Below are 25,239 nucleotides of genomic sequence, written 5' to 3' on the forward strand. Positions count from 1 at the left end.
GATGAATGATGACCAAAAGTGAATGAAGCACGATTTGATCTGACGTAGGCGCTTTGGGGATGTTTTATTTAGTCTCGTGCTCTCCGCACATGTAAATTTACCTAGCTATCTATGATATATCTCTAGCCTTCGGTATCCGACATCTGGCGCTTTGCATGAATCCATCCATGCACACGAGTCGGAGTGGGCATTGCCCGCAATCCTTGAGTAGATACATATCTAAACCCCTGGAACCAATAACGATTATTACCAGGTACAATTACCAGATTCGATTGTGTTGCAACAAGCCCATTGGTGCATGGTGCTCCATGAGAATGCCCAGACACCACGGGCAATAAGAGGGTATAGCCTGCATCTTGGTTTTGGCTATGCTTTCAATAAAATACTTAGAAAAGTCCTTAGATAATCCTAGTAATGACGAACCTAATGTGCCCTGAACGTACCAGGTGTGTATATGGGGCATAAGCAGGACAATTCTTATAAGTCTCACTGCCCCACTCGTTACCTTATGTTTGTGTAAATAACACTGGATCTTCCTACAAAATTCCCTTATTTTTCATTGTAAATAACAGATCCGTTTACCTTCACCTCCCTTTCCCCAGTATGCCACCCTACCCCGTGAACCTTTCAGATATGGCAACTCCACAATACTCGATATCCCTGGCGTGCTGGCCATTGTTCCAGAACACCAGCTTCTTGTGTCTAATTTTATTCTCCTGACCCATTAATTCCTCACTTGGTGTCAAATCCTACCCATCCATCCCCTATACCGTTCAGGAAAACACCAAATGGCTAACCATCAGGCTCGCCAGAGTGAAAGCAGCGAACGAACAGTGGTACCAGAACCGCAACTAACAAAGAAAAAATCGAATCTTACCAACTATCTACGAGTTTTTACTTATGCGACAAGATGGGACCTTTGCGTGTATGTTGTTGGCGCACTGGCGTCTATTGGAGTCGGCGTGACGACGCCATTGATGAACGTCGTCCTGGGACAACTCGTTGGCGATTTCAGCGACACAGTCCAAGATCCATATAACATGGACTTGGGCAGCTTCAAGTCAATGCTGCAAAAACAGTCTTTGTACATCGTTGGACTCTTCCTGGGCCGTTGGCTTCTAAACTCGATCAACAAATTCTGCTTCAGGATGATTGGAATTCGTCTATCATCAGCGATTCGCCATCACTATTTACGATCACTATTTGCTCAGTCTATTCATGTAATCGACTCGATGCCTCCAGGCGCTGCTGCAACTGCTATCACTGCAACATCTAATACTTTACAAATCGGAGTATCGGAACGTCTGGGAACTTTCGTAACATACGTGTCCACCATCATTGCCGCCATAGCTGTTGCATTTACTTGGAGCTGGAGTCTAACGGTAGTTTCAGCTTCATTGCTTCTATATATCGCTATCATCATTGCTATCGTTGTGCCGATATACCTCAAGGCAAATGCTGCTACGCTCGAAGCAGATGCACAAGGAACGGCCATCGCAAGTGAAGCTCTGCAAGGGATTCGGCTAGTCAATGCATGTGGCGCTCACGAGCGCATCATATCTAGGTACAGTAAATGGGTTGACAAGGCTATGAAACGGTCGCAAAGGGTTGCTCCCATTATTGGCGCTCAGACGGGCTTAGTAGTATGTACCTCCTCTTCCATGGCTGTAAATCAAGTGCATCGAGCTGATGGCGCATACAGTTCTTTGGCATATTCGGTGTATTTGGCCTTGCATTCTGGTACGGCACCAATCAATTTATCCATGGTGTCATCGAGAATGTGGGCGTAGTCATTATTGTGTTGACCTCGGTCATGCTGATACTATTTGCCTTCTCATACCTTGAACAGCCAATCATGGCCATAAGTCAGGCTATGGTTGCTTCCACTGAACTGTTCAAAGTAATCGACGCCCCTTTGCCCCCGTCGGGTTCTCTCACTCCTGATATCACTTCGAAAGATCTAATATTCGAGGATGTAACCTTTGAGTATCCAAGTCGGCCTGGAGCTCGAGTGTTGGACGGTCTTTCATTCCGCATTCAAGCGGGTCAGAATACTGCACTTGTTGGCCCATCTGGTTCTGGAAAGAGCACGATTGTTGGTCTCTTAGAGAGATGGTACTCTTTGAAGCATTCTCAAGCCCTCCCGGAAGCAGCCACACTACCTTCCTCGAAGGATGATAGTCACGGCAAGACAAAACATGAGCGAAGCACATATGAAGTACCCATCATATCGCCGACTAACCTGACTGGTGGTTTGTCCGGATCTATCAGCATTGGTGCTCACGACTTGGATGACCTCGATGCAAAGTGGTGGAGAGCACAGATTGGGTTAGTTCAGCAGGAACCTTTTCTATTTAACAGCTCCATCTTTGATAACGTGGCGAATGGTCTTCTCGGTACCGAATGGGAGAATGAGTCCGAGGCTAAGAAAAGGGAAATGGTTCAAGATGCATGCCAAGAAGCATATGCTCATGAGTTCATCTGCCGTCTACCAGATGTAAGCTGTCCACCAATTATCCATATTTACGAAACGAGTAGCTCTTCTAACCACGACATTGTTAATTTAGGCGTACGACACACGCGTAGGAGACGGCGGCGCAAAACTGTCTGGAGGCCAGAAGCAACGTATTGCTATTGCCCGCAGTATCGTCAAAAGGCCACAAATCATGATTCTCGACGAAGCCACCTCTGCAATTGATGCAAAAAGCGAGAAAATCGTTCAAGCAGCCCTCGATCGAGCCACTAAAACACGTACAACTATTACTATTGCCCATCGTCTTTCCACCATACAGAAGGCAGACCATATTGTCGTGCTCAGCAAGGGTCGTGTTGTCGAGGAGGGCACACACAAGAGTCTTATGGAGCACGAAGATGGGGTGTACTACAGTTTGGTTCAGGCACAATCACTTCGACTGTCAACATCAACCACGGATGACACAGATCCTGACGTCCCAGCCACGACATATGTCGAGCTGAAGAGTGCTGCTGTCGATATTGAACAACCATTGGAAATTCACAATAATACCAATAGTGGCCCTGATACTGAGCCTGAGGTACTACGAACATTAACCCAGTCTTTTATAAAGCTGCTTCGTGGTCTTCGCTCACAGTGGCCCTCCTTTCTCCTTATTGCGATCGCATCTATCGGTGTTGGCGCAGCCACCCCGCTCCAAGCCTGGCTCTTCGCCAAAGCTGTTATTGTCTTCGTCTCATCTAGTGACGATTTGAAGGAAGAGGGCGATTTTTGGGCATTCATGTGGCTCGCGCTAGCAGGAGGTGTCGGTATTGCTTACTTCTTTCAATGTTGGACCAGCCTGAATCTTCAATATTATGTTGGCGCAACAACAAGACAAAGTTACCTCCGCGACATGTTACATCAAGAACTAAGTTTCTTTGACGACGACAGTCGCTCTTCAGGCGCTTTGATTGGGCGCATCGCGGGTGATCCCAAGCAAGTGGAGGGGGTCTTCGGGATGAACTTAGCTTCCGCAACTAGCAGCGTTTTCACTATCGCCGGCTGTCTCATCATCTCACTCACATTTGGGTGGAAGCTTGGTCTTGTAGGATTATGCGTCACAGTCCCTATAATGATGGTGTCGGGGTTTTGGAAGTTTCGGCATGAACTCCAGTTTGACCAAATGAATGCAGCTGTGTTCGCAGAGAGTTCGCAGTTTGCTTCAGAGGCTATCGGAGCTATGCGAACAGTATCATCACTTACCATGGAATCCGCTATCAATAACCGGTACAAGCAACTATTAGACGGCCATGTTGAAGCAGCGCGGAGAAAGGCTCAATGGACTGCTGTTATTTTCGGCTTTGCTGAGAGCGCTACACTTGGATGCCAAGCACTTATCCTCTGGTATGGAGGTAGACTAATCTCCAGTGGAGAATATAGCCTTGAGTCTTTTATGGTCTCTTACATGGCTATCATCAACGGCGTGGAATACGCTGGCCAAATACTAGGCGTAGCTCCGAGCGCTGCACAAGCCGCTGCTGCAGCAAACCGTATCCTTGATGTTCAAGACTCCAATCGGTCCCCCCAAGAGGCAGCAAAGAGTGGCCCGACAGTGGATGATACGGAAGGCGGAGTAGAAATTGAACTCCGCAATGTTTCCTTCAAGTATCCCACACGAAATGTCTCTATATACAATAACCTAGGCCTTACTATCAAGAAGGGTCAGTACGCAGCTCTTGTCGGGCCATCCGGGTGTGGGAAGACAACCATAATCTCTTTACTGGAACGGTTCTATGACTTGGAGCCAAACCATGGCGAGATCCTCTGGAATGGGACGAATATCAACGATTTCGGCGTCTACCAGTATCGGCAACATTTGTCCCTTGTTTCTCAAGAACCCATTCTCTTCCGAGGGACTATAAGGGATAATATTTTATTTGGAGTGGCTGACCCGAACTCCGTCTCAGAGGAGAGAATTCACGAGGTTTGCCGTGATGTCTACATTCACGAGGTTATCGTCTCATTTCCAGACGGGTACAACACCGAGGTCGGTGCCATGTCCCTATCTGGTGGTCAGAAGCAGCGCATTGCTATCGCCCGCGCCTTGATTCGTGATCCGAAACTTCTCCTGCTTGATGAAGCCACCTCAGCATTGGATTCTGAGTCGGAGAAGATTGTACAATCAGCGTTTGAAAAAGCGCGAAAAGGAAGAACTATGGTTGCTGTGGCACATCGGCTTGCGACAATACAAGATGCTGATATCATTTTCGTGTTTGATCAAGGTATGGTAGTGGAGAAAGGCACCCACAGCGAGCTTCTTCAAAAACGCGGTATATACTGGGATATGGTAAGTTGAATTCCCCGCCATCGCTTGTATTTGTTGGCTAACGTATGGACTTTTTAGTGCCAGACCCAAGCTCTGGATCAATAATTCGTCTAATTTGGGAGTTAGGAATACGGTAGGAGGTTGATTTCAAATGCTCAAATAGTAGCTGTTCAAGTCTATAATAGATTGCCCTGCAAGACCGACCATTGATGCGGTCACTTAACACTGCTGGAAATGTTTTAATAGTTGGCTAACCCAAGTACAATGCCACAAAATGTCGTATTCAATTCTAATGTACCATATTGCATGTACATGTTCTGGTTCTTAAGGAGTGTTTCCTAGCAGCCTTTTATTTTCAGTCAAGCTCCAGTTCAAATCCTTTCCTGTGCTATATAAATGTTCAAAAGTCAGATTAATCCCAAGTCCTCTCAAATCCATACTCCATGCTACAAACGTATAAATTTCGTTCAAGTTGCACTTAATCCTCGTCATCCTCGGCAGCCAGTATCTCCATGGCTGTTGCGACAGTTGAAATCGTCTTTGTGACAAAGTCGACCTGAGAGAACATTAGTAGCTACTTTCATTAGGATGAGCAAATGATTCTTACGTTTCTCGGATCAAAGATGCTAAAGTGGTGACCTTGGATCGGATAACTCTCTTTGACAATTGAAGACCCAGCCCGCTCGTTCCAGCCCAAGGTTGGACTATCTCTGAACTGGTCGACCAAGGACAAAGCTACGTGGTCACTACCCACGTCGTCGCCAGCACACAGCATTACAGTATGAGGTTGCGGTTCTCGTCGCCACACGGGAATTTTCCATTTGTGCAACATTGTTACGGTTTGCAACATGGATTTCTCAATATCGCTTCGAGTCGAGACTGGACCATCTTCTGATGGGGGAGATTCGAGAGCGAGAGAGAGAGCATGACGGTAATCAGGGAAGGGGCTATCGATCATGAGAATGCCCGCGACGTTCACCTTGGGATCTCTAGAGAAGATCCAGGCGACCTGGAGTGCAGTCATGCCTCCAAGAGACCAGCCTAGATATTTTATTAGTCACGTCCTGATTGAAGGTGTCTTCTCCAAGTGTATATACCGCCAAGCAGAATAGTTCCTTCTGCGATAGTGGATTTAATGAGAGCATAGTAACGGCGACTCATCTCTTGCAGGCTTTCACCACCGCTGGCTTTGATACGCGAGTCCGCGATGGCGTACACATCACGTCCCAGAAGGCCAAGAGCGAGATAGTTTGAGATGGTACCGCTAGCATCGTGAAACAGGAAGAGTGGACTGGCGTTCGACCCAGCAGGTCGCTTCTGAATTTGGCGAATCATTGCTTGTAGTTATCGTGACAACGAAACGATAGTATGTACTAGAGGTTGAAGCAACAAGGAAAAGATCTCCCTGGCTGGCAGACGATCTCGTGGGGCTGGTTGATGAGAACAATTCTTTGCCAGTGACAAGACGGGGACAAACTCCATCGACTGAGCGAATTCCCCGTCGTAAGCCATGGATGTTCATGACGGCTGGGCATATGTGGACTGGGTCAATGATGAGATCTGAGTGTTCAACCAAGTATACCGAATAGGCATGCCGTAAGCCGTCAATAATGGAATAACGATAAAGAGACGATGTATTGAGACAGGGTTATTCACGTAAGAAGTGGGTCAATAGAACGTAGAACGAGCAGCGTAGGATGCGCTAGTCTAGGATCCTGCCTTTCGAGGCTCTTCATAGCTGCCATATTAGGAAACTCTTGACATGGGTGGGTGTGGTTCTAGTTACTAAACTAAACAGACGACCCAGATACACTCCCACCGTTCGTGACTGAGGAGATGTCACCTTTGAGAATATCTAGATCGGTTCTTATGAGTGTATCTTTTGAGTAAAGGTAAATTTCTTAATTAATGACTTTGAACTCATATTGAAGAGGGACTGTTACAAAATAAGTATAAAAAAAAACAGCCATTGAATTTGACTGGGGTTCACCATGTAGGTTTCCTAGCTACTGACTGATACTGAGACTCTGGTCGAAGATCACATCTCGCGAGAACCCCTCTTCCAGTAGAGAGCTTTTGTGGCCAGAAATAGATATCTGACTATGGCATGTTCAACGTTACATTGAGTGCTTTGAAAAAGATCCTTTGCCTCGGTTCGGGGAGTCCGTGGCCATGGCCATGGCCATGGGAGAATACATCCACTATCTTTACCTGTTCGAATGCAGATAGACACTGGTAACGGGGGCTCAATATCCGTAATAGGAACGGTGAATGTCATTATCATGGATGGTGGGGCGGGTTCAGCCAATTCTAGTCACGGCCAAGCATGCTGGTATAATCGACCTCTTGATCACCTCAGCCTCGTAGTCCGTTGTGTACTATAATACATCGTCCTGATTCTTCTGTACACTCCATGTTGTCTCTGTAAACTACAATCTTAACTAATTGCGAACAAAATGGCTCCTGAAATGTCAACTCCAGAGCCAATTGCCATCATTGGCATGAGTTGCCGCTTTCCGGGTGGTGCTTCGGAGCCATCCCGTCTGTGGGACACCCTCTCTCAAGGAAGATCAGCGTGGAGTGAAGTTCCTGAAGACAGATTTAATATGAAAGCCTTTTACCAACGCGGAGATCCCCATGCAAGCACGACTAATACCGCTGGAGGTCACTTCTTAGATGAAGACCTATCCAAGTTCGACAGCAACTTCTTTGGAGTCAAGCCCTTGGAGGCTCGGGCCTGGGATCCTCAACAACGTCTCACCCTGGAGCTTGCCTACGAAGCATTTGAGAATGCTGGCTTGACCATACCTCAGCTTTGGGGATCCAACACTGGTGTTTATGTTGGTCAATGGAGTTCAGATTATAGCGAGGTTCTGGCGAGGGATCCAGAATACCAGGAACTCTACCACACTCTTGGTGCAGGTCCAGCAATTACGTCCAACAGAGTCTCATTCTTCTTCAATCTGAGAGGCCCAAGTTTCACAGTCGATACAGGCTGCTCATCTAGCCTTGTCGCATTGCACAACGCCGTGCAGAGTCTGCGCAATGGAGAGAGTACGATGAGTCTTGTCGGCGGTGTCAACGTCTTGCTGGATCCTCAGCGTTTCACCTACCAGAGCAAACTCAAAATGTTTTCGCCCGATGGTCGTTCATTTTCATTTGATCATCGCGCAAATGGCTATGGAAGAGGAGAAGGTTGTGGATGTGTCGTCTTGAAACCCCTTTCACTGGCCGTCAAGGATGGTGATCGAATCCGAGCAGTGATTCGAAACTCGGCACTGAACCAAGATGGCAGAACACCTCAGGGCATCAGTGTCCCAAGCATGGACGCTCAGGAGGAATTGATCCGACGGGCATATGCCGAGGTTGGGCTGGTTCCCACCGAGACAGACTATGTCGAGGCCCATGGAACAGGTACTGCAGTTGGTGATCCAATCGAGGCTCAAGCTATTGCTGCTGTCCTTGCTCAAACCAGGAAGCCAGGACAAGAACCTTTGTCTCTAGCCTCAGTCAAAGGAAACATTGGTCACACGGAAAGTGCGGCTGGCATTGCGGGCCTGATTAAGTCTGTCTTGATGCTCGAGAACCAGGCTATCCCTCCTCAGGTTAATTATGAGAAGCCGAACCCCAAGATCCCGCTGGATAAATGGAATCTACAGGTATGTTTATCAGGGATAATTTAACAGAAAACGGACTGGCTAACTCTTATCTCAGATCCCGACTCGGTTTGAGGATAAACCACTTCGCCGTATCTCTGTGAACAGGTAATGCAAATAGCCCGACTTGACCAAAGTCATCCATTGCTAATTTACGTGGTAGTTTTGGATATGGAGGTACTAACGCTCATGTGATTGTCGACCGCGTGGGCGAACATAATCACAGTAACGGTACGAACGGTACAAATGGTGCCCATCATCACAATGGCACCAACGGCTCAAACGGTACCCATGGCACCAATGGTACTAGCGGCTTCCACGATACTGAGAGCATATCCGATATCGCCTCGGACAGGCCTCGTGTTTTCGTCGTGAGTGGTGCCGAAGAGCAGAGCTGTCATCAAAATGCAGAGCGTCTTGCACAATATCTTACGAAACTCCCAGCATCTCTATTGGAGGACTCAGATGAGTTTCTCGATAAGCTGGCTGTGTCGGTCAACAAACGCACTGTCCATGACTACAGTGCTTCTGTCATTGCTTATGACGGTGAGGATTTGCTTGCACAGCTGGATGTCCTACAGCAGACACCTGTCGCAATTAGAGCACCCGTCAAGTCAGGAGCTCGCGTCGGATATGTCTTTGGAGGCCAGGGAGCACAATACTATAACATGGGTCGGGAAATGATCAAGTCTTGGACACCTTTCCGTCAATCTTTGGACAGAGCCAACGCCCACCTCAAGACTATGGGATGTCAGTGGGATCTTCTCACTGAGCTGGGCCACGAAAAGGCTCAGGACTCGCATGTTGATGAGCCAGAATATGGACAGACTCTATCAACTGCCGTTCAGCTGGCTCTAGTCGACACACTGATTGCTGTGAAGATGCGTCCGACATCCGTCGTTGGTCACTCCAGTGGAGAAATTGCTGCGGCTTACGCTGCTGGTGCCCTCTCATTTGAAGACGCACTGACAGTGGCGTACCATCGTGGTCGTCTCACATCCCAGTTGATCCGTACTGGCATCTCCGGTGGTATGCTTGCCGTGGGCTCATCCCCAGATACAATTCAAGACTACATTGAGCAGGTCAAGGCAACTACCAAGGCCAATGTCAAGATCGCTTGCTACAATAGTCCCACAAGTGTCACACTTTCTGGCGACAGCGAAGCTATCAATGCTATCGCCGAACTTCTTCAGGACGATGATGTTTTCAACCGCAAGTTGAAGACTCAGGGAGCTGCATATCACTCACAGATGATGCAGGCGATGGAGGAAGAGTACCGATCGGCAATCGCGCATATTCAGCCACGTCCCGTGGATACATCAGTCACCATGATGTCCTCGCTGCTAGGAAAGAAGCTGCCAGCTGGTTTCCTGTTGGACGGGGAGTACTGGGCTCGAAACCTTGTATCGCCAGTCCTCTTTGCTGGAGCTCTGAGGGGTATCATGGTAGGCGATGAGCATGATGGGTCATCACAGCATAGTCCTCAGGTCGATCTCCTGCTTGAGATAGGCCCTCATGCGACAATGCAAGGTGCGGTCAAGGAAACATTGAAGGGACTGGGGTCTTCGGTTCGCATCCAATACCTATCTTGTCTCAAGAGAAAGGCAAGCGCAGCCGAAAACATGCTACGCACTCTGGCTGATCTGTTTGCCCTGGGCGCCTCTGTTGATCTCCATTATGCAAACATCGGTTTCCGCACAAGCTTGCCATCCATCCTGAATGATTTGCCGCCCTATGCATTCAACCATGATCAACGTCTCTGGCATGATGGCCGTATATCCCATGAGTTCACTCACCGACAGTTCCTCCCTCATGAGCTTCTGGGCAATCTGTCCGCCGATGTTAATCATACTGAGCCCAGGTGGCGTCGTTTCTTGAGGCTGAAGGAGCTCCCCTGGCTGCAACATCACGTTGTGCAAGGTCAAGTTATCTTCCCAGCAGCCGGTTATCTGGCAATGTCAATGGAAGCAATGCGTCGCTTCACGGCGTTTGAGGCCGAGAATCAGTCCAAGGCTACTGTTGGCTACTCATTCCGTAACACTAGCTTTTCTAAGGCGCTAGTGCTCAGAGAGGATGATGCGGACACCGAGATATGCCTGTCGCTACGACCCGAGGCAAGAAGCGCAAGGAACTCATGGCAAGACTGGAAAGAGTTCCGAGTCTTTTCGATATCACCTGGTAAAGGATGGAGTGAACATTGCCGAGGTCGTATTCGCGCTGTTGTCGATGAAGGCATTCTTGCAGATGCTCTTAAAGACACAACTGGAGTCAAGGACCGCATTGCTGCCTCGGTTCCTCACCATATCACACCCAATCGGCTGTATGCCACTGCACGTCAAGTTGGCATGGAATGGTACGCTCCATTCGACAACGTCGTGACTCTTCAAGCAAGAACCGATTTGAGTGTGGCCACCAACAGAATGCCAACCTTGTTGAGCTCGGCTCATCCATTTGGGCCTTCTACATATGTCGTACACCCAGGCATGCTTGACTCAACTCTTTTCCACGGTCTAGTAGCCAGTGTCCTAGTTGAACAGGAGGTTAAGGCGCCTGTGGTGCCTACTTTCCTTGAACAATTCACTGTCTCAACTGCTATACAAGTTCCTGAAGGCGCGGAATTGCGCACTTTTTCTATTTCTCGGGAGGAAGGCTCTTGTTGGAGCGCCCAGATTGAGTTGAACGGGGAGTCCGTCATGAGCTTCCATGGATTGAGGACCGCTCAACTTCCTAGTGATGTGATAACTACTCGGCCTCATCAGCTGGCCCATAGTCCAGAGTGGGTAAGCCATTATCCAAGCATGACACGAGAACAAATCATCGACAACTGCATCAACTCAGTCCCTGCTGGATCTGCTAGACAGCGCAATATTGTTCTCTACGCAGATGTTCGAGCTCACGTGGAACGGGCTCTCAGCCAGATCCAACCAGATCAAGTTGCCTCTGGTCATCAGCAGCCTTGGTACAACTGGATGAAATCATTCTTGGCCACAGAACCCGAATCTGGTGAGACAGTATCCGAGGCTAGAGAGGCAACAAAATCGGAAAAGTTTGTTGGTTTTGACGCAGTAAAGATCATCGGAGAGAATCTTGAGCAGCTTCTAACAGGCGAGGTCAACTCTCTTTCCCTCTTGTCCACCGATGATATGCTCGGAAGATTGTACTCAGAGGAACGCAATCAACGTTGCTATACACAGATTAGTGCTTATTGCAAAGCTGTCGGCTTGTACAATCCAGCTTTGAAAATGCTTGAGGTTGGAGGTGGTACAGCTTCCGCTACCTTGCCCTTGCTACAGGCATTGTCTCATCAAAGCCATCCATTAGTTTCGCAGTACGACTTTACGGATCTTTCAACAGCTTTCTTTGCTGCCGCCCGCGAGCGTTTGGGTCAGTATGGCCAAAATGTCAATTATGAGGCCTTCGATCTTGCCCAGAACCCTGAAACCCAAGGTTTCGAACCTGGCAGCTACGATATTATCGTTGCATGCAATGTTGTTCACGCTACTCCCAGCATCGCATCATCTCTAGAGCACATTCGTCAACTCCTTCGTCCGGGTGGAACGCTGGTTCTTATGGAGATTACCAACGGTGATCCCTTCTACCAACTCATCTTTGGTTCCCTTTCCGGATGGTGGTCCGGTGTCGACGAGGGACGAGAATCCACTGCCATTCTATCAGAGGATGAATGGAAGCAGGTGTTGGCAGAACAAAGCTATCAATCAGATCCAATCATGGTCGGTGACTATGCTACATCTGAAGGAGGCACGATTAGTGTCATCTTTGCCAAAACTCCAGTCGAATCTCAACGTGATCATCTCAGTGAGACTTCACTACATTTCGTGAACAGTCTATTCGCCGATTCTTCAACAGGTTATCTTGACAATGTTGCTGAACACCTTGAGCAGAGACCCGAGCTTGGCCTACGACAGATCACGACCGGCAACTTTGAGGCCATGCAAGATATTGATAAGACTGTAGTGGTGATCGATCCTGAGACAATCGAGGCTCTCGCGGGTCGTATGGATGCATCTCTATGGGGGAAGTTCCAAAAATGCGCCTTGTCCTGCAAGGGTCTGCTCTTGGTTTCTCGGGGCGCAACTGGTAGCTCGGTTGTTCCTGAAGGTGCTTTGGCCGTTGGCTTCGCCCGATCCATGAGGTTGGAACAGCACGGCATTCGATACATCACGCTCGATCTTGACCCAAATATCAACCACGATGCCAATGAGCTGAGCCGGGTGCTAGCTCAACTCCTGACCTCAGAGACGTTTGACTTTGATCGCACTATCTCCGATGCTGACTATGAATTTGCTGAGCGCAAGGGACAACTGCACGTAAATCGACTGTTCCCCAACGTCAAGCTCGAGGAGAGTGTAGCCCACTCCACTGGAAGAAGCAAGCCTGAGCAGACCGAGTTTCTGAATACTTCACGTCCGCTCAAGGTCGAGCTCGGCGTGGATGGACTGCTCGAGACCTTCCGATGGGTCGACGACCACCAACATGCGCGCAGCTTGGCACCAGATGAAGTTCGCATTGAGTGTCGCGCTGCCAGTATCAACTTCCGTGACGTTCTCATTGCTACTGGTGGACTCGGCGGTGCTGGAACCATGATGAATGACTGTGCCGGTACAGTGGTCGAGGTCGGCAGCAATATGACGTCGCGTTATTCAGTTGGTGATCGAGTCTGCAGTTACTACGCTCAGTCTTACAACAACTACCCCATCGTTGATGGACAGCATTGTGCAAAGATCCCAGACAATGTCTCCTTTGCGTTAGGTGCATCTTTGCCAATCGTGTGGGCAACGACATATCATTCACTTGTCAACGTGGCCAAGCTCAAAGCGGGAGAGTCCATTCTGGTTCATGCTGCTGCTGGAGCGGTCGGCCAAGCCGCCGTCATCCTGGCTCAGCACCTGGGGGCCGTGGTATATGCTACTTGTGGCTCGCAGGAGAAGCGCGAACGTCTTGAAAGCATGGGCGTCCACCCCGACCATATCTTTACAAGTCGCTCTCCCGCCTTCGGCCCTGCACTTCGTGCCGCGACCAAAAACAAGGGCGTCAATGTCATCTTGAACTCTTTGGCCGGGGAGCTGTTCCGGGAGTCACTGGAGTGCCTCACATCCTTTGGTCGATTTATCGAGATTGGCAAGAAGGATTTCCTCGACGATGCATTGATGCCAACCAAGTTCTTGCTTCAAAACATCACCTTTGCATGTGTTGATCTGGTTCAGATGATTAATGAGGACAAGCCACTGGTTCACCGTTTGCTTAACGATGTAGTCGAATTGGTGGCAAGTGGACAATTGAAGGATGAAGTAAACCTGCAACTGTACAAGCTTGGAGAAATTGAGTCCGCCTTCCGCCTCATTTCAGCCGGAAAGCACATGGGCAAAGTCATCTTGACAGTCGATCAAGGCGAGACTGTTTTGGTACGTGAAACATCTACTGAACTTCCAAGTTTAACCAAAAGAAATGCATACTAATACGATGATATGAACAGGCTCTTCCAGCAACTCCCAACATTCCAAAGCTCCTGCCGGATGCCACCTATCTTTTGGTTGGTGGTTTCGGCGGCCTTGGAGTGCGTCTCATCAGATGGCTTGCTTCAAGAGGCGCAAAGACTATTGTGACCATGTCTCGATCAGGAGCCAAGTCCCCTGCTGCAAAGACGTGTATCGAGGAGATGCACAGCATTGGCGTGAAAATCATTGCCAAGTCTTGCGATATTTCTTCCAAGGAGGCTCTAGAGGCTGTGGTAAAAGAGCTTCAGGATGTTGACGGACTGAGCCCAGTTCGCGGTGTTATCAATGCCGCCATGGCCCTCGAGGTGAGTAGTTTAACATATAATTCTCTACAACAACTAACTTATGTGATAATAGGATGCCATGTTTGACCAGATGACCCATCAACAATGGGTGTCATCGTTAGCACCCAAGGTTGCTGGCACCCGAAACCTGGATGAGGTTTTGCCAAACGACATGGACTTTTTCGTTGTTTTGTCTTCGATTGCTGGAATCATCGGTCATCAAGCTCAGGCGAACTACGCAGCAGCTTGTACTTTCCAAGATGCTTTCATGCACTATCGCCGAAGCCAAGGTCGAGCCTCATTTGCAATCGATGTTGGAGTTGTTAGCGATGCTGGCTTTGTCAGTGAGGCTCCGGCTGTCTTCTCCAACATGAAACGCCAGGGCTTCTCTTTCATCTCAGTAGCTGAGCTCCTTGCGACGCTCGATTATGCTCTTAGCAACAACGGGCCAGATTGTCAAGCCAGTATTGGTGTAATGGCTGAGGCTAGTCCCAACAACGCTGAATGGCTGGAGCAGAGGCGAATCTCGCATTTGGTCAAAGACTCTGCTAATGGTACGGCGGCTTTGGGCGACGGCAGTGGCAGTGATGCAGATCACATTGGCCACATCAGGAGTGCAAAGACAGCCGAGGAGGCTCTCGAGGCTGTGGGACAAGCAGTTCTAGCTGAGTTGAGCAAACTGACCGTCACTCCAGTGGATCGAATCCTTCCTCACCGGACGCTCGATTCCTATGGCGTCGACTCGTTGGTGGCGGTGGAGTTGCGAAATTGGGTTGTGGCAATTGTAGCAGCGGATCTCTCCCTTCTCTTGATTCGTGAGTCCAGGAGCATTGAGGAACTCATCCACTTGGTTGCAGGGAAATCAAGATTGGTCCCGGCCAAGCTTCAGGAGGCTGTCTCAAAGTTGTCTTGAAATTTAGTATAGTGGTGATGGATTGAGTACAAGAATTAACAATTTCCTTACTTCCTCCACCAAGACGGCTCGATTAACGTCCATGATCATTTGAATCCCAGGCTCTTCGTAGCATTATAGATGTTATCTTGGTTTGCATCTCCGGCCATAACCGCATAACACAAATAGACCATCTTTGTAACAATATTGGAATACATATAACACCCTCAGCTTCACAAACACCTGTACAGTACAGCGGCAAATGCCGCACGGATATAAAAAGTAGAATCCGATATTACAGTATCCGTAGGGACCTAGCTCTGTGAACTCACTCATGTTACCCACAGGGTTGATGAGACAGTAACAGGGGCCATTTCAGCCATGAAGATAGATACGTTGACGGGCAAGCCCTGGCCCTAGGTGAACATTCAGGGTCTCAATACATCCGTAGACTAACTAACAATACTCACGACCTTTAGACGCCAATCAAAGCGTCTAGACTAGACTATGGATAGGGCAGCCAGCTCAACGTAACAGAGCTATGTATTCCACTAGTAACTTCTGTAGCGTGTTGATAATGGGGGCACGTCAAGTGCTAGTGTATCTTATCTACATACATAGTAGCCTGGGCTGCATTGATTCGAGATGAGTTTCTGGTTCTTGGGTTCAGACGTGATTGGCTAAAAAGAAAGTGAGTCAATATTCCCAATGAGACGGGTCAGAACAACAACCCCAGATGAACAATACTACGTGCATCTATCATCAGTGGAGAAAACCCCAGGCTGTCGGAAGACTTTGTAATTGAACAAGAATTATGCGCCAATTGAAAATTTTCGTTTCATTTGACTCCACCGCTACCTGAATACACTGCACCCTACGACATACGAAGGATGCAACGTGAACTTTCTCCCTATAAGATCCCATCGTATCCGAAGACAGGGATCAGCGTTAAAGCGGGACGGGCCAGGATACAAGATTTGTAACGGTGTCTCTAAAAAGGCGGTCATATTCACATGTATGTATTGGCCCCCTAGGTTCCCTTCTTTTGCATTTCGCCGGGACTAGAGCCGGAGAATATGAATGAAAACTCCGTACAGGCCAAGTACATGTAGACTAATGCTGGGTTAGAGTAGACAGAGTCTAGGCCCAAATCCCTACATACGCGCTTATCACTCCATATATAGGGCAAACTCACAGAGAGTCCATCCGACTCACTGAAACGCTAGCCAGGGCAGCCTCTCGTATTGAGAAAACATCTCTTACAATGTTAGAATGTACATACAGTGAGAGGTGTCGAGACTTGTGGAGTCTTTTCAAAGCCACACACATCTGTGATTTTGGCCGAAGAGTTCAGTGTCACTTTCTTCAGCTAATAGCTATAGCTGAATTCAATGTCACTGTTCTGTGCCTATTGGAAATGGAAAATCCAGACTTATCTGATCCTTTAGCTCATACAACCCTATTGGTCTTGCATGGTAAACTTCAAGCTCCACAAGTATTGACACTTGTACTACAGACGTGGTAAGGAGATCGTATACATTTGTTAATTCCCTCAACTCCCATAACTTTCTTATAACTACGTAATCATGTCAGACTCGTGAGGTTTCATGCATCCGAGAGAATACTTTCGTCAAGGTATCAGGATATTTGGCCGATCTAAGCATAAGTTTTGTCCCTCCTATAGTATCTAGAAAGAATGTACACGCCGTTTTGGTGACTAATAGAATAGCTTGGTTATTTGTTTTGGATGACGAACTGTGAAAAACGTGCATATCTGACACGGCCTGACATGCAATACAGAGCCACTAAAACCTGCATGTGTGCGATATCTAGGACAATATTTAAAAGCCCGTCGGCGAAGGATCGACAACCTTGAGGTTTGGGGATGTTCGGACTGCCGGCTTACATAGTACATTCGGGACCGAATGAGTTTGGCCTAGCCTGGTCAGGATCATGATCGTTAAGTGGGATGAAGCCATGTAGATCCCTTATGAGGAAAGTCGGGTTTTGAGACCTCCCTGAAGCGGTAATAGAGGCGGCATCGACTGCGGCACAGCAACGCTAAGGCGGAGCTGCCGAAGCGGCTCATCGAACGGCTTCCACACCCGGCGTCAACAAGTTCATCCTTGCGTGTTTTGGAAGCTGTGACGTTCTAGTTAACTACATATTTTCCTCTACTAAATATTGAAAGGTGCCTAAGTGCTTACCATGTAGTAGGTAGCCTGGTTCGAGCGGATGCGTGACATCGCTTAAACCCTTGTAGAATCCTTCGTCCGGAGCACACTTCTAAGAATGAAAGAGGCAGACACGTGTCGGATGATGGAATTTTTCTTTGAATTGCACTGAACAACCTATACGACATATATGTATTGAAGAATAATCCCAATTGTAGATGCTAGAGCTAGATATAGTCTGGATATATTGTCGTCCAGCGAATCAATTATCCTGCGAATGAACACTACCAACAGATTGTCAAACCAACCCCGCTTAGAACACATGGAGCTCGTGAGTTTAAAGTTGATCAATGCGGCTTCGCAAGGGTATGAATGCTAATAGGGTTCATTGCGCGTGTAGCCAACATACGCCGTTTCACAATCTCTGCTGGCATCACGATCTGTCGCTTCCCCGCGTGGAGACAGAGACCAGCCGGTACGAGCACCAACAAACGGAAACCAAAGTCAAGTTCAAGATGGTCGCAATCAAGTGACAGGCAAGAGAAAAAGGGTAAACCCTGGACATGTTCCAAAGGAGTTCAGTTCAAGATGCAATGGTCTCGTAAGTCTTCAAACAGGCAAACATCTGTACATGAACTCAACTGATCTTTGTCTTTAGACACAATACGCAGTTCCGGCATCTTTTCAGTCGCCGCAGCTAGTCCAGTATTCTCCTCCAAACCGAATATTACGAACTCCACCGTCCAACGACATTGATGACCTACCTTTGAATTCTCGATCAGAATCAGTGTACCTCACACTCGGAGCACCATGCGAAGCACAAAATCGTTCTCCTCATCCGGTCCCCGGAGCTGTCAGACAAATACCGACGACTCAATTTATGAATCATGTTCCCAACTTTGTATACGAGCCAACCAATAAAGATGCTGCCATGAAACAAAACTACTTCTCAGGTAAGCATACATGACGTTGCTTACACTTGTGCCTCCCCATTAACCTTGTAATATTGGCAGACTCAACTTTCTTTCCAAGCCCAGCCATCACAGATACATGGGGAGAACTACCTACCCCGGATCTATCTTCGTGGGATACCACCACTAAGCCACGCAGCAGCCCTGGAAACAGAACTACACCTATCATTGACAAACAAGTGTCACCCTTTGAAGCCGCTCTGGAAATAGTGGAGGCCGCATCGGACAGGAGTGCTCAAGATGTGCATGATGCCATCAGCACGGGAGATGGTCACATCGAAACTCCGGCGTCTATTGAAGACCGCTTATCACAAGTTCTAAAGGCTGTTGATGCAGCTGGTTTCGATAGTTTGGACAGTGCCGTCATCGCATACTACCAAAGATCATCCAAAGGCAACGAATGGCTTCGGCAGGAACAGAGACTAAATCGCATGCGACGGTTACCTGTTCTTTTGAAGGAGCTCCATCTTGCAGCACAAGGATGGGGTCAATGGGAAAGGAGGAACTTCCAGGAGCAAATCATCAAGAGCACAGAAGACATTCTCTTCGCTGAGCTACAAGATCATCTTGCGACGAGGCGGAGCTCCCCCCATGGCTCACCATGCAGCATTGAGCAGAGAGGTCAAACCCGTCAACATATGACGGACCAAGACACGGATCCAGAGGCCGAGGTAAGCTCCCAAAGAGGCATCTAATCAACCTTGCAAGATACTAACTACAAGTGCAGCTTCCCAACACATGGACCTTGCTTACGTCTCTTTCGACAAGATACAGTACGATAGCTTCTCAAGACTTACAAACTGATATGCCAAGATTGGTCAGCAACTTTCTTGCAGCCGGCACTGAATTGAATACTTGAGGTATTTTGGCTCTACAATAAATGTACCATAATAAACACACTGGTAGATTGCCTGGATCGACGTATACTTCATGATACATGATAGATCACAAGTGACCGAGAGTTGGGTGTGGTTGGAAGATGATCGGCCGCTAGTCTATGTATGTCCTACACACACAACCATTACGCTATGACTACGGAAGGCCACAGGGGGCAGTGTCCCAAAAGTGCGTCATGAGTCACGTGACGGCAAAAATCAATGCAATCACACCTCCCGTACAGACCCGTTTAAAGAATATACCTACTATAAGGTCTATGATTGATAGTGCTATAGCTGCTGAATGCGCTGCAATTGATAGTGCTAAGTGCGCTGTAATTGATAGTGCTATAGCTGCTAAGTGCGCTGTAATTGATAGTGCTATAGCTGCTGAATGCGCTGTAATTGATAGTGCTATAGCTGCTGAATGCGCTGTAATTGATAGTGCTAAGTGTGCTGTAATTAATAGTGCTAAGTGTACTGTAATTAATAGTGCTAAGTGTGCTGTAATTAATAGTGCTAAGTGTGCTGTAATTAATAGTGCTAAGTGCGCTATAATTAATAGTGCTATAGCTGCTAAATGCGCTGTAATTAATAGTGCTAAATGCGCTGTAATTAATAGTGCTATAGCTGCTAAATGCGCTGTAATTAATAGTGCTAAATGCGCTGTAATTAATAGTGCTATAGCTGCTAAATGCGCTGTAAAGACCTTCTGTTTAAATGCATATTCTTTGATTAGTCAGAAGACTAGTCCTAATTAGGATAATTATGCATTTAAACCATATAGTCATCCTGACATCGGCGTCAACCTAACAGAAAAATCATCGCATCCGCACTTTTGGGACACTGCCCCCTGTGGCCTTCCGTAATGACCGCCAATTGTGTACCTAAAAGTCATCACAGCGCTTAGAGTGTGTCTGTATGAGTTGTTATAAAATGGCTGGATGAAGGTAGAGGCCCAGACAAAATGTCGATGTACTGTCCAGATTAAGCACCCATGCTCATCCTATGTAGCACATTCGGTATCCATCACTAGCAACATGGTTGAACAGTTGGTAAAATTGAGCAAGACTCATCCCAATTGAGTAGAAGTCTGCGCATTATCTTCATCTTCAATCTCGACAGGGTTACACGTCAAGCGATTTCTATTCACCGCATCATTTTCTCTACCGCCATGAATGCTATCTTTTTGGCCTGACTTTCTCTGTTCCCCTATACCTGTAGTTTGAGGGAAAATCTGTGCCCATAACCAAACGGCCTGGTTAAAGACACGCTCACACGCCGACATATCGGGTGTCTGGTCTATGGCAAGCTCATCAACGATTGACTTGCAAACATCCACGAACCGGCCAAAGTTTTCTGACTTCCAATTCTCAATGAATGCTTCCCGGAGGGCAGTTGTGTGTCTATCTTTACGTGTCGCTTGGCCGCTATATGCGCTTGGGGATGCGCTCGACGGCAAGCTGTAAGACGGAAGTGAAAAGGAGCTGCGTTCCGGTGTTGGCATCGATCTGGCAACAAATGAACCGGCGTATGAGAAGGAATTATAAAAGAGCTGAACGCGGGTCAGCCTGTAGTCATACCGAAAGCATCAATTACGAAGTAGCTTACAATCTCGACGGCCCATAGCAATACCATGCCCTCAAGTAATGTGGCAGACGCACATGAGGCGCTGTTAAACAAATCGATGAAGCTCTTGGTAGCCGGTTTCGGTTCATCCAAGCCCACTTCGAGTCCATACTCGCGCTTGGTAGCTTCAAGAAATTCTAGCTCCTTCTTCATGTTGGATACAGCAGAGCAGAGCAGATCGAGACACCTAAACGTTGAGTCGTGTTCCAGGTTCGCAGTTTCCGGTATGCGGATCTTGCCTATTAGGGCTCCAGTGAAAGGGACAAGCGATCGTGAGATGTATCCAATCTGGGCCAGCCATTGATTGAAAGCATTCTCACTCAGCGATCCAGAGCCTGCATGTGCCAAGAAGCCATGTTGAACAGCATTGGTCAATAATTCCTCAGACTGGCCAAGCAAGTGTTGAGCCAACGACGGTGGTTGAGATGCACGAGATGGTGAAGGCCGAGAACAAGGGCCAACTTGTGCCGCTGTACTCAGAGGACGATTCGAAAGATGACGGACCATGAGATCAGGGTGTGGTCTGGTACCATTCCAAATCGCAGGAGACTGCTGTTGCTGCACATTGTGAGTCAGGCTTCCACTTGCCAGAAGTTCTTCCCCCTCAGTTGTCGCAATAAAATCCTTGCATTGCATCAAGTGATCTGCTTGACGAGTTGCATTTTTCGCTCGGACAAAGCCACAACTTTTGCATCGGACTCTTGCGCACTGCTTCATGTCAGACAATAGTTCAGTTGGCATGCATGTTGATCACATACCTTGTGATCAAGACTATCGTCAAAGAACTCGTCAAAATACTTGCTCATGTCAAGCGTCGACCGTATCCGTTGCATGGTAGGGACTTCTTGATTTGACCCCAGATGAAAGAGACTCGAATTGTCAAGGCCGTAAGACTCGGCGAAAGCTCTCCTACCAGTGGCGTTGTATGGGTTTGTTGGGGCCAATTCTTGGCCATTTCCTGCCGCCCTCCAAGCTGCGTATTCAGGACAGTTCTGAAGGTGCCCCTGAATGTCTTGTCAGTCTGGCTGATCAAAAATGGATTGCAAAGGATTCTGACCTTTTTGCGGCTTAGGACTTTTGCACTACCTTGCCAGCGACCACAATGTAGGCACTCGACTGTTTCCCCTAGATTTGCACTATCGACGGGTCTAAACTGTGACATCTCTTAACGACTATTCTTCCGAGACAACATGGGCTTACATGTTACATACCTGATCGTGCGTGTAAGTGTCGGCTGGGCGGGGCATGGTATCCTGGAGGAGATCCAACCCCTCAACCGATGAGGGAAAGGATTGATATCGTGTCAATTACAAGATGTAAATGTAAATGTAAATGTACGTTCACTTATAAAAGGGCCGTTCTGTTGCCACAAATGGAGCAGAAGGAATGGAGGGGTGGGTCTAATACTATAGTAGTAGTATGTAGTTTCGATGTGGGTGAAAACAAGCTTTTCTAGATAGATGTCGCCATGGCCAATGTAATAGTAACGGCTAGATAGTTGTGTGTTATTTACCTGTTATTACAGAGGATCCTCGTATACTAGCGGATACTACCATTACGGGCATTAGGTGTGTCATTGTCAAGCATTAGACTAATCTTCCGGCTGCCATGAGGATCGTAATCCTTGTCGGTTCGTTTTAGGGTCCTCTATTCCGTACGGAGTAGTTAGGTATCAGAAGAATTAGCCGCTAAAGGCATAAAAGACGAAATTAGTATTGTTTATTTTCGTAGGTATCCTAAAGCTCATAGGCTAACATTTTTGCTACGCACCAGAATTCTATTGAGATCTACTAGACTTCGAGGAACAACCACATCAATTAAGGATTATGATGCGAGTTTAGTCAATTATGTACACAACTAACCATTTAGTTATTATGCAGGATGGGATTTTTAATCATTTCATGGAGAAATGAGAAACCATTTAGTTATCTTTCCTTAGTCTGCCTCGTACCCTATTGTACTACGAATCGGAGTCATGTAAACTGAAGCGCTGTATTGGAGCTAGGAGCACCATCAAGTTAAGCTCATACTTCCCACAATTAGCCGCTTAACTAATTCAAGATGTGTCAATTCGCAGATACGTATATCGCACCGGACAAAACTAGTCAAATTCTCTAGGGCATGACAACTGTAGGCATCACGATTGGATAATTTAACAGTATTGGTATTTTGGATCTTCTTTTTCAAATGCTAGAATGAACTATTGCACAATGGGAGTTGGGTTTTGTTTTGATGATCTTTTTAACTCTAAGGGGCAAGGGGCTCGCCGTCCTTGATCTTCCTCGCGCCATACTTCTCGAGGCGGATACCCTGGATAGCGATGAAGCCAGTGGTGTCCTGAGGAGTCCAGTTCATGTCGAGGGTGTCCATGCTGCTCTCGTCCTCGGAGTAGAGGTTGGAGGTCTCGCTGGATCGTCCGACGACGTAGGCGTTACCCTTGTAGGCGACAAGGCTCACCTTACCCTCAACCTGGCGCTGAGAGAACTTGATGGCGTGCTCGACAAGTTCACGCTCAGGGCTGAAGTACATGCCTGTTTAGGTGTTAGAACATCAAGTCTGGGTGTTAGATGTGGGTTTGGTTAAAGATGACTGACCGTTGTAAATGCAAGCTGACCAGTCCTGAGTAAGACGGTCACGAATGGCTCGCACCTTGGAGTCAAGGACAAGTCCCTCAAGGTCGATGTGGGCCTGTCGGAGGATGGTGAGGCCGGGGGTATCTGTGACGCTGGTGTTAGTGGTGTCTTCAAGTAACCGACTGAGCCAAATCCCGTCACATACCGTAGCAACCTCGGCTCTTGAGACCTAAATATTGTTAGCGAGATACAATTGATGTTGGAGTCATTTATCTCCAAAGAAGACTCACCAATGAATCGGGACTCGACAATGTCGACACGTCCAATACCGTTGACCCGGCCGATCTCGTTGGCCTCCTTGAAGATCTCGAGGGATCCAGTGATGACCTTGCCGGCAACCTCGAGCTTGACGGGAACACCCTGCTCGAAGTGGATAGTGAAGGGGGTAGGCTCATCGGGGGCCTTCATGGGGTCTAAAGATGTACATTAGCATCTACTAGTTCTGGGATATCCAAGCCTGACTTACCAACTGTGCGCTTCCACATATCCTTGGGGGGCTCAAGCTCGGTTTGCTCGAGAATCTGACAGGGTCAATACGGTACACAAACCATCTGAGAACATGGGGAAGCTTACACCGGCCTCGTAAGAGCAGTGGATGATGTTGTCGTCCATAGACCAGGGGGCCTTGGGGGTAGAGCTGACGGGGATGTTCTGCTCGGAGGCGAACTTGAGCAAATCGGCACGTCCACTATACAGTCGTCAGCTTGGTCGCGAGCGAGCAATTGGGAATAGTAACGAACGCGAATCGGTTGTAGAACTCAGGCATGCGCCAGGGGGCGAGAACCTTGAGGGTAGGGTCGCAAGCCTTCCAGGCGAGCTCGAATCGAACTTGACTAAAAACATGTAAGTACTATGCCAGAGCTATGTTGAAAAGAGAGGCGTACTCGTTCTATAGACGTTAGTATGAGAAACCTGACAAGTGGAATTGAACAACTTACACCCTTACCAGTACCTAAAGAGATAGGAAACCCATATTAGCAAGTTCTCCATACAGAAAGATAGCTCTCAATTGAGCAAACCGTCGCTTACATCCGTGGCTGAGAATTGTGCAGTTGTGCTCCTTGGCGACCTTGACCATAGCCCTGGCGATGACGGGGCGAGCAAGACTGGTTCCGAGGAGGTCTTCTCGATGTTAGCTAGATCTTGGATGAGAACATAAGTTGGATATCGCATCTTACATCGGTCCTCGTAGATGGCGTTGCCTACAGATGTCGAGTGTCAGTAAGCTGTTCAGCAGCCAGGACGAAAGGGATTGGACGTACACTGGACAGCGGGCCAGACAAGCTCGTCGATAAGCTCCTGCTGGACATCAAGGATGATCATGCGCTCAGCGCCGAGCTTCTCGGCCTTGACCTTGACAGCATCGAAGTCCTCCTCCTGACCACAGTCGGCAAGGAAGCAGACAACCTGGTAGCCCTGGAGGACCAACCATCGGAGGATGGTGCTGGTGTCGAGACCTAGTCATATTGTGAGTATCGAAGTCGAGGCGACAATTTAGAGTTTTGCTCGACTTACCACCAGAGTAGGCACTGAGAGGATTGGGTTAGCTACCAATGAGTTGACTGACTACCTGTAGAAGAGGTATCCTGACTGGATGAGAGGGAGAACTTACAGGCAAACACGTTCAGCAGCCATTGTGATGATTTCTTGGTGTCAAAAAGTGACCTGAATAGGCAAGTGCAAGAGATGGGCCCAAAAGTTTGGTACGAGAAACAAAGCAGCTCGATATCAGGAATAGAAGTCGGCAAAGGTGCGGGCAGAGCAGAACCTTAGAATAGTATCTCCAGCTCCGAAGACGGCCCTCCACTCGAGTCATGATTTTTGTGGG

General features: G+C 47.9%; 6 protein-coding genes across 6 annotated transcripts; 3 read left to right on the top strand and 3 right to left on the bottom strand.

The window, feature by feature from the left end:
• Window positions 1-788: 788 nt before the first annotated feature.
• On the top strand, window positions 789-4,886 carry FPOAC1_002080 (uncharacterized protein; the record flags this gene model as incomplete). Its single annotated transcript, XM_044846667.1, has 4 exons — window positions 789-1,643; window positions 1,703-2,497; window positions 2,568-4,802; window positions 4,860-4,886. 4 exons carry the CDS (start codon window positions 789-791, stop codon window positions 4,884-4,886), a joined length of 3,912 nt encoding a protein of 1,303 aa, XP_044712583.1.
• Window positions 4,887-5,259: 373 nt separating this feature from the next.
• On the bottom strand, window positions 5,260-6,116 carry FPOAC1_002081 (uncharacterized protein; the record flags this gene model as incomplete). Its single annotated transcript, XM_044846668.1, has 3 exons — window positions 5,260-5,337; window positions 5,389-5,822; window positions 5,879-6,116. The coding sequence occupies 3 exons, from the start codon at window positions 6,114-6,116 to the stop codon at window positions 5,260-5,262; spliced, it is 750 nt and encodes a 249-aa protein (XP_044712584.1).
• Window positions 6,117-7,237: 1,121 nt separating this feature from the next.
• On the top strand, window positions 7,238-15,150 carry PKS40 (Highly reducing polyketide synthase 40; the record flags this gene model as incomplete). The annotated part of the gene is made up of 5 exons (XM_044846669.1): window positions 7,238-8,440; window positions 8,496-8,545; window positions 8,601-13,860; window positions 13,932-14,258; window positions 14,311-15,150. The coding sequence occupies 5 exons, from the start codon at window positions 7,238-7,240 to the stop codon at window positions 15,148-15,150; spliced, it is 7,680 nt and encodes a 2,559-aa protein (XP_044712585.1).
• Window positions 15,151-17,580: 2,430 nt separating this feature from the next.
• Window positions 17,581-19,133, top strand: FPOAC1_002083 (uncharacterized protein; the record flags this gene model as incomplete). The annotated part of the gene is made up of 5 exons (XM_044846670.1): window positions 17,581-17,634; window positions 17,704-17,904; window positions 17,962-18,256; window positions 18,317-18,945; window positions 19,002-19,133. The coding sequence occupies 5 exons, from the start codon at window positions 17,581-17,583 to the stop codon at window positions 19,131-19,133; spliced, it is 1,311 nt and encodes a 436-aa protein (XP_044712586.1).
• A 1,088-nt stretch (window positions 19,134-20,221) lies between these two features.
• FPOAC1_002084 (uncharacterized protein) lies at window positions 20,222-22,025 on the bottom strand (the record flags this gene model as incomplete). The annotated part of the gene is made up of 5 exons (XM_044846671.1): window positions 20,222-20,704; window positions 20,761-21,486; window positions 21,537-21,782; window positions 21,836-21,931; window positions 21,990-22,025. The coding sequence occupies 5 exons, from the start codon at window positions 22,023-22,025 to the stop codon at window positions 20,222-20,224; spliced, it is 1,587 nt and encodes a 528-aa protein (XP_044712587.1).
• Window positions 22,026-23,025: 1,000 nt separating this feature from the next.
• Window positions 23,026-25,046, bottom strand: FPOAC1_002085 (uncharacterized protein; the record flags this gene model as incomplete). Its single annotated transcript, XM_044846672.1, has 12 exons — window positions 23,026-23,309; window positions 23,373-23,495; window positions 23,557-23,580; window positions 23,642-23,824; window positions 23,878-23,932; window positions 23,985-24,099; window positions 24,152-24,239; window positions 24,441-24,533; window positions 24,590-24,613; window positions 24,674-24,868; window positions 24,927-24,940; window positions 25,024-25,046. The coding sequence occupies 12 exons, from the start codon at window positions 25,044-25,046 to the stop codon at window positions 23,026-23,028; spliced, it is 1,221 nt and encodes a 406-aa protein (XP_044712588.1).
• Window positions 25,047-25,239: the final 193 nt, after the last annotated feature.

This window comes from Fusarium poae, chromosome 1 (assembly GCF_019609905.1).
Source record: "Fusarium poae strain DAOMC 252244 chromosome 1, whole genome shotgun sequence".
NCBI classification, from domain to species: Eukaryota; Fungi; Ascomycota; class Sordariomycetes; order Hypocreales; family Nectriaceae; genus Fusarium; species Fusarium poae.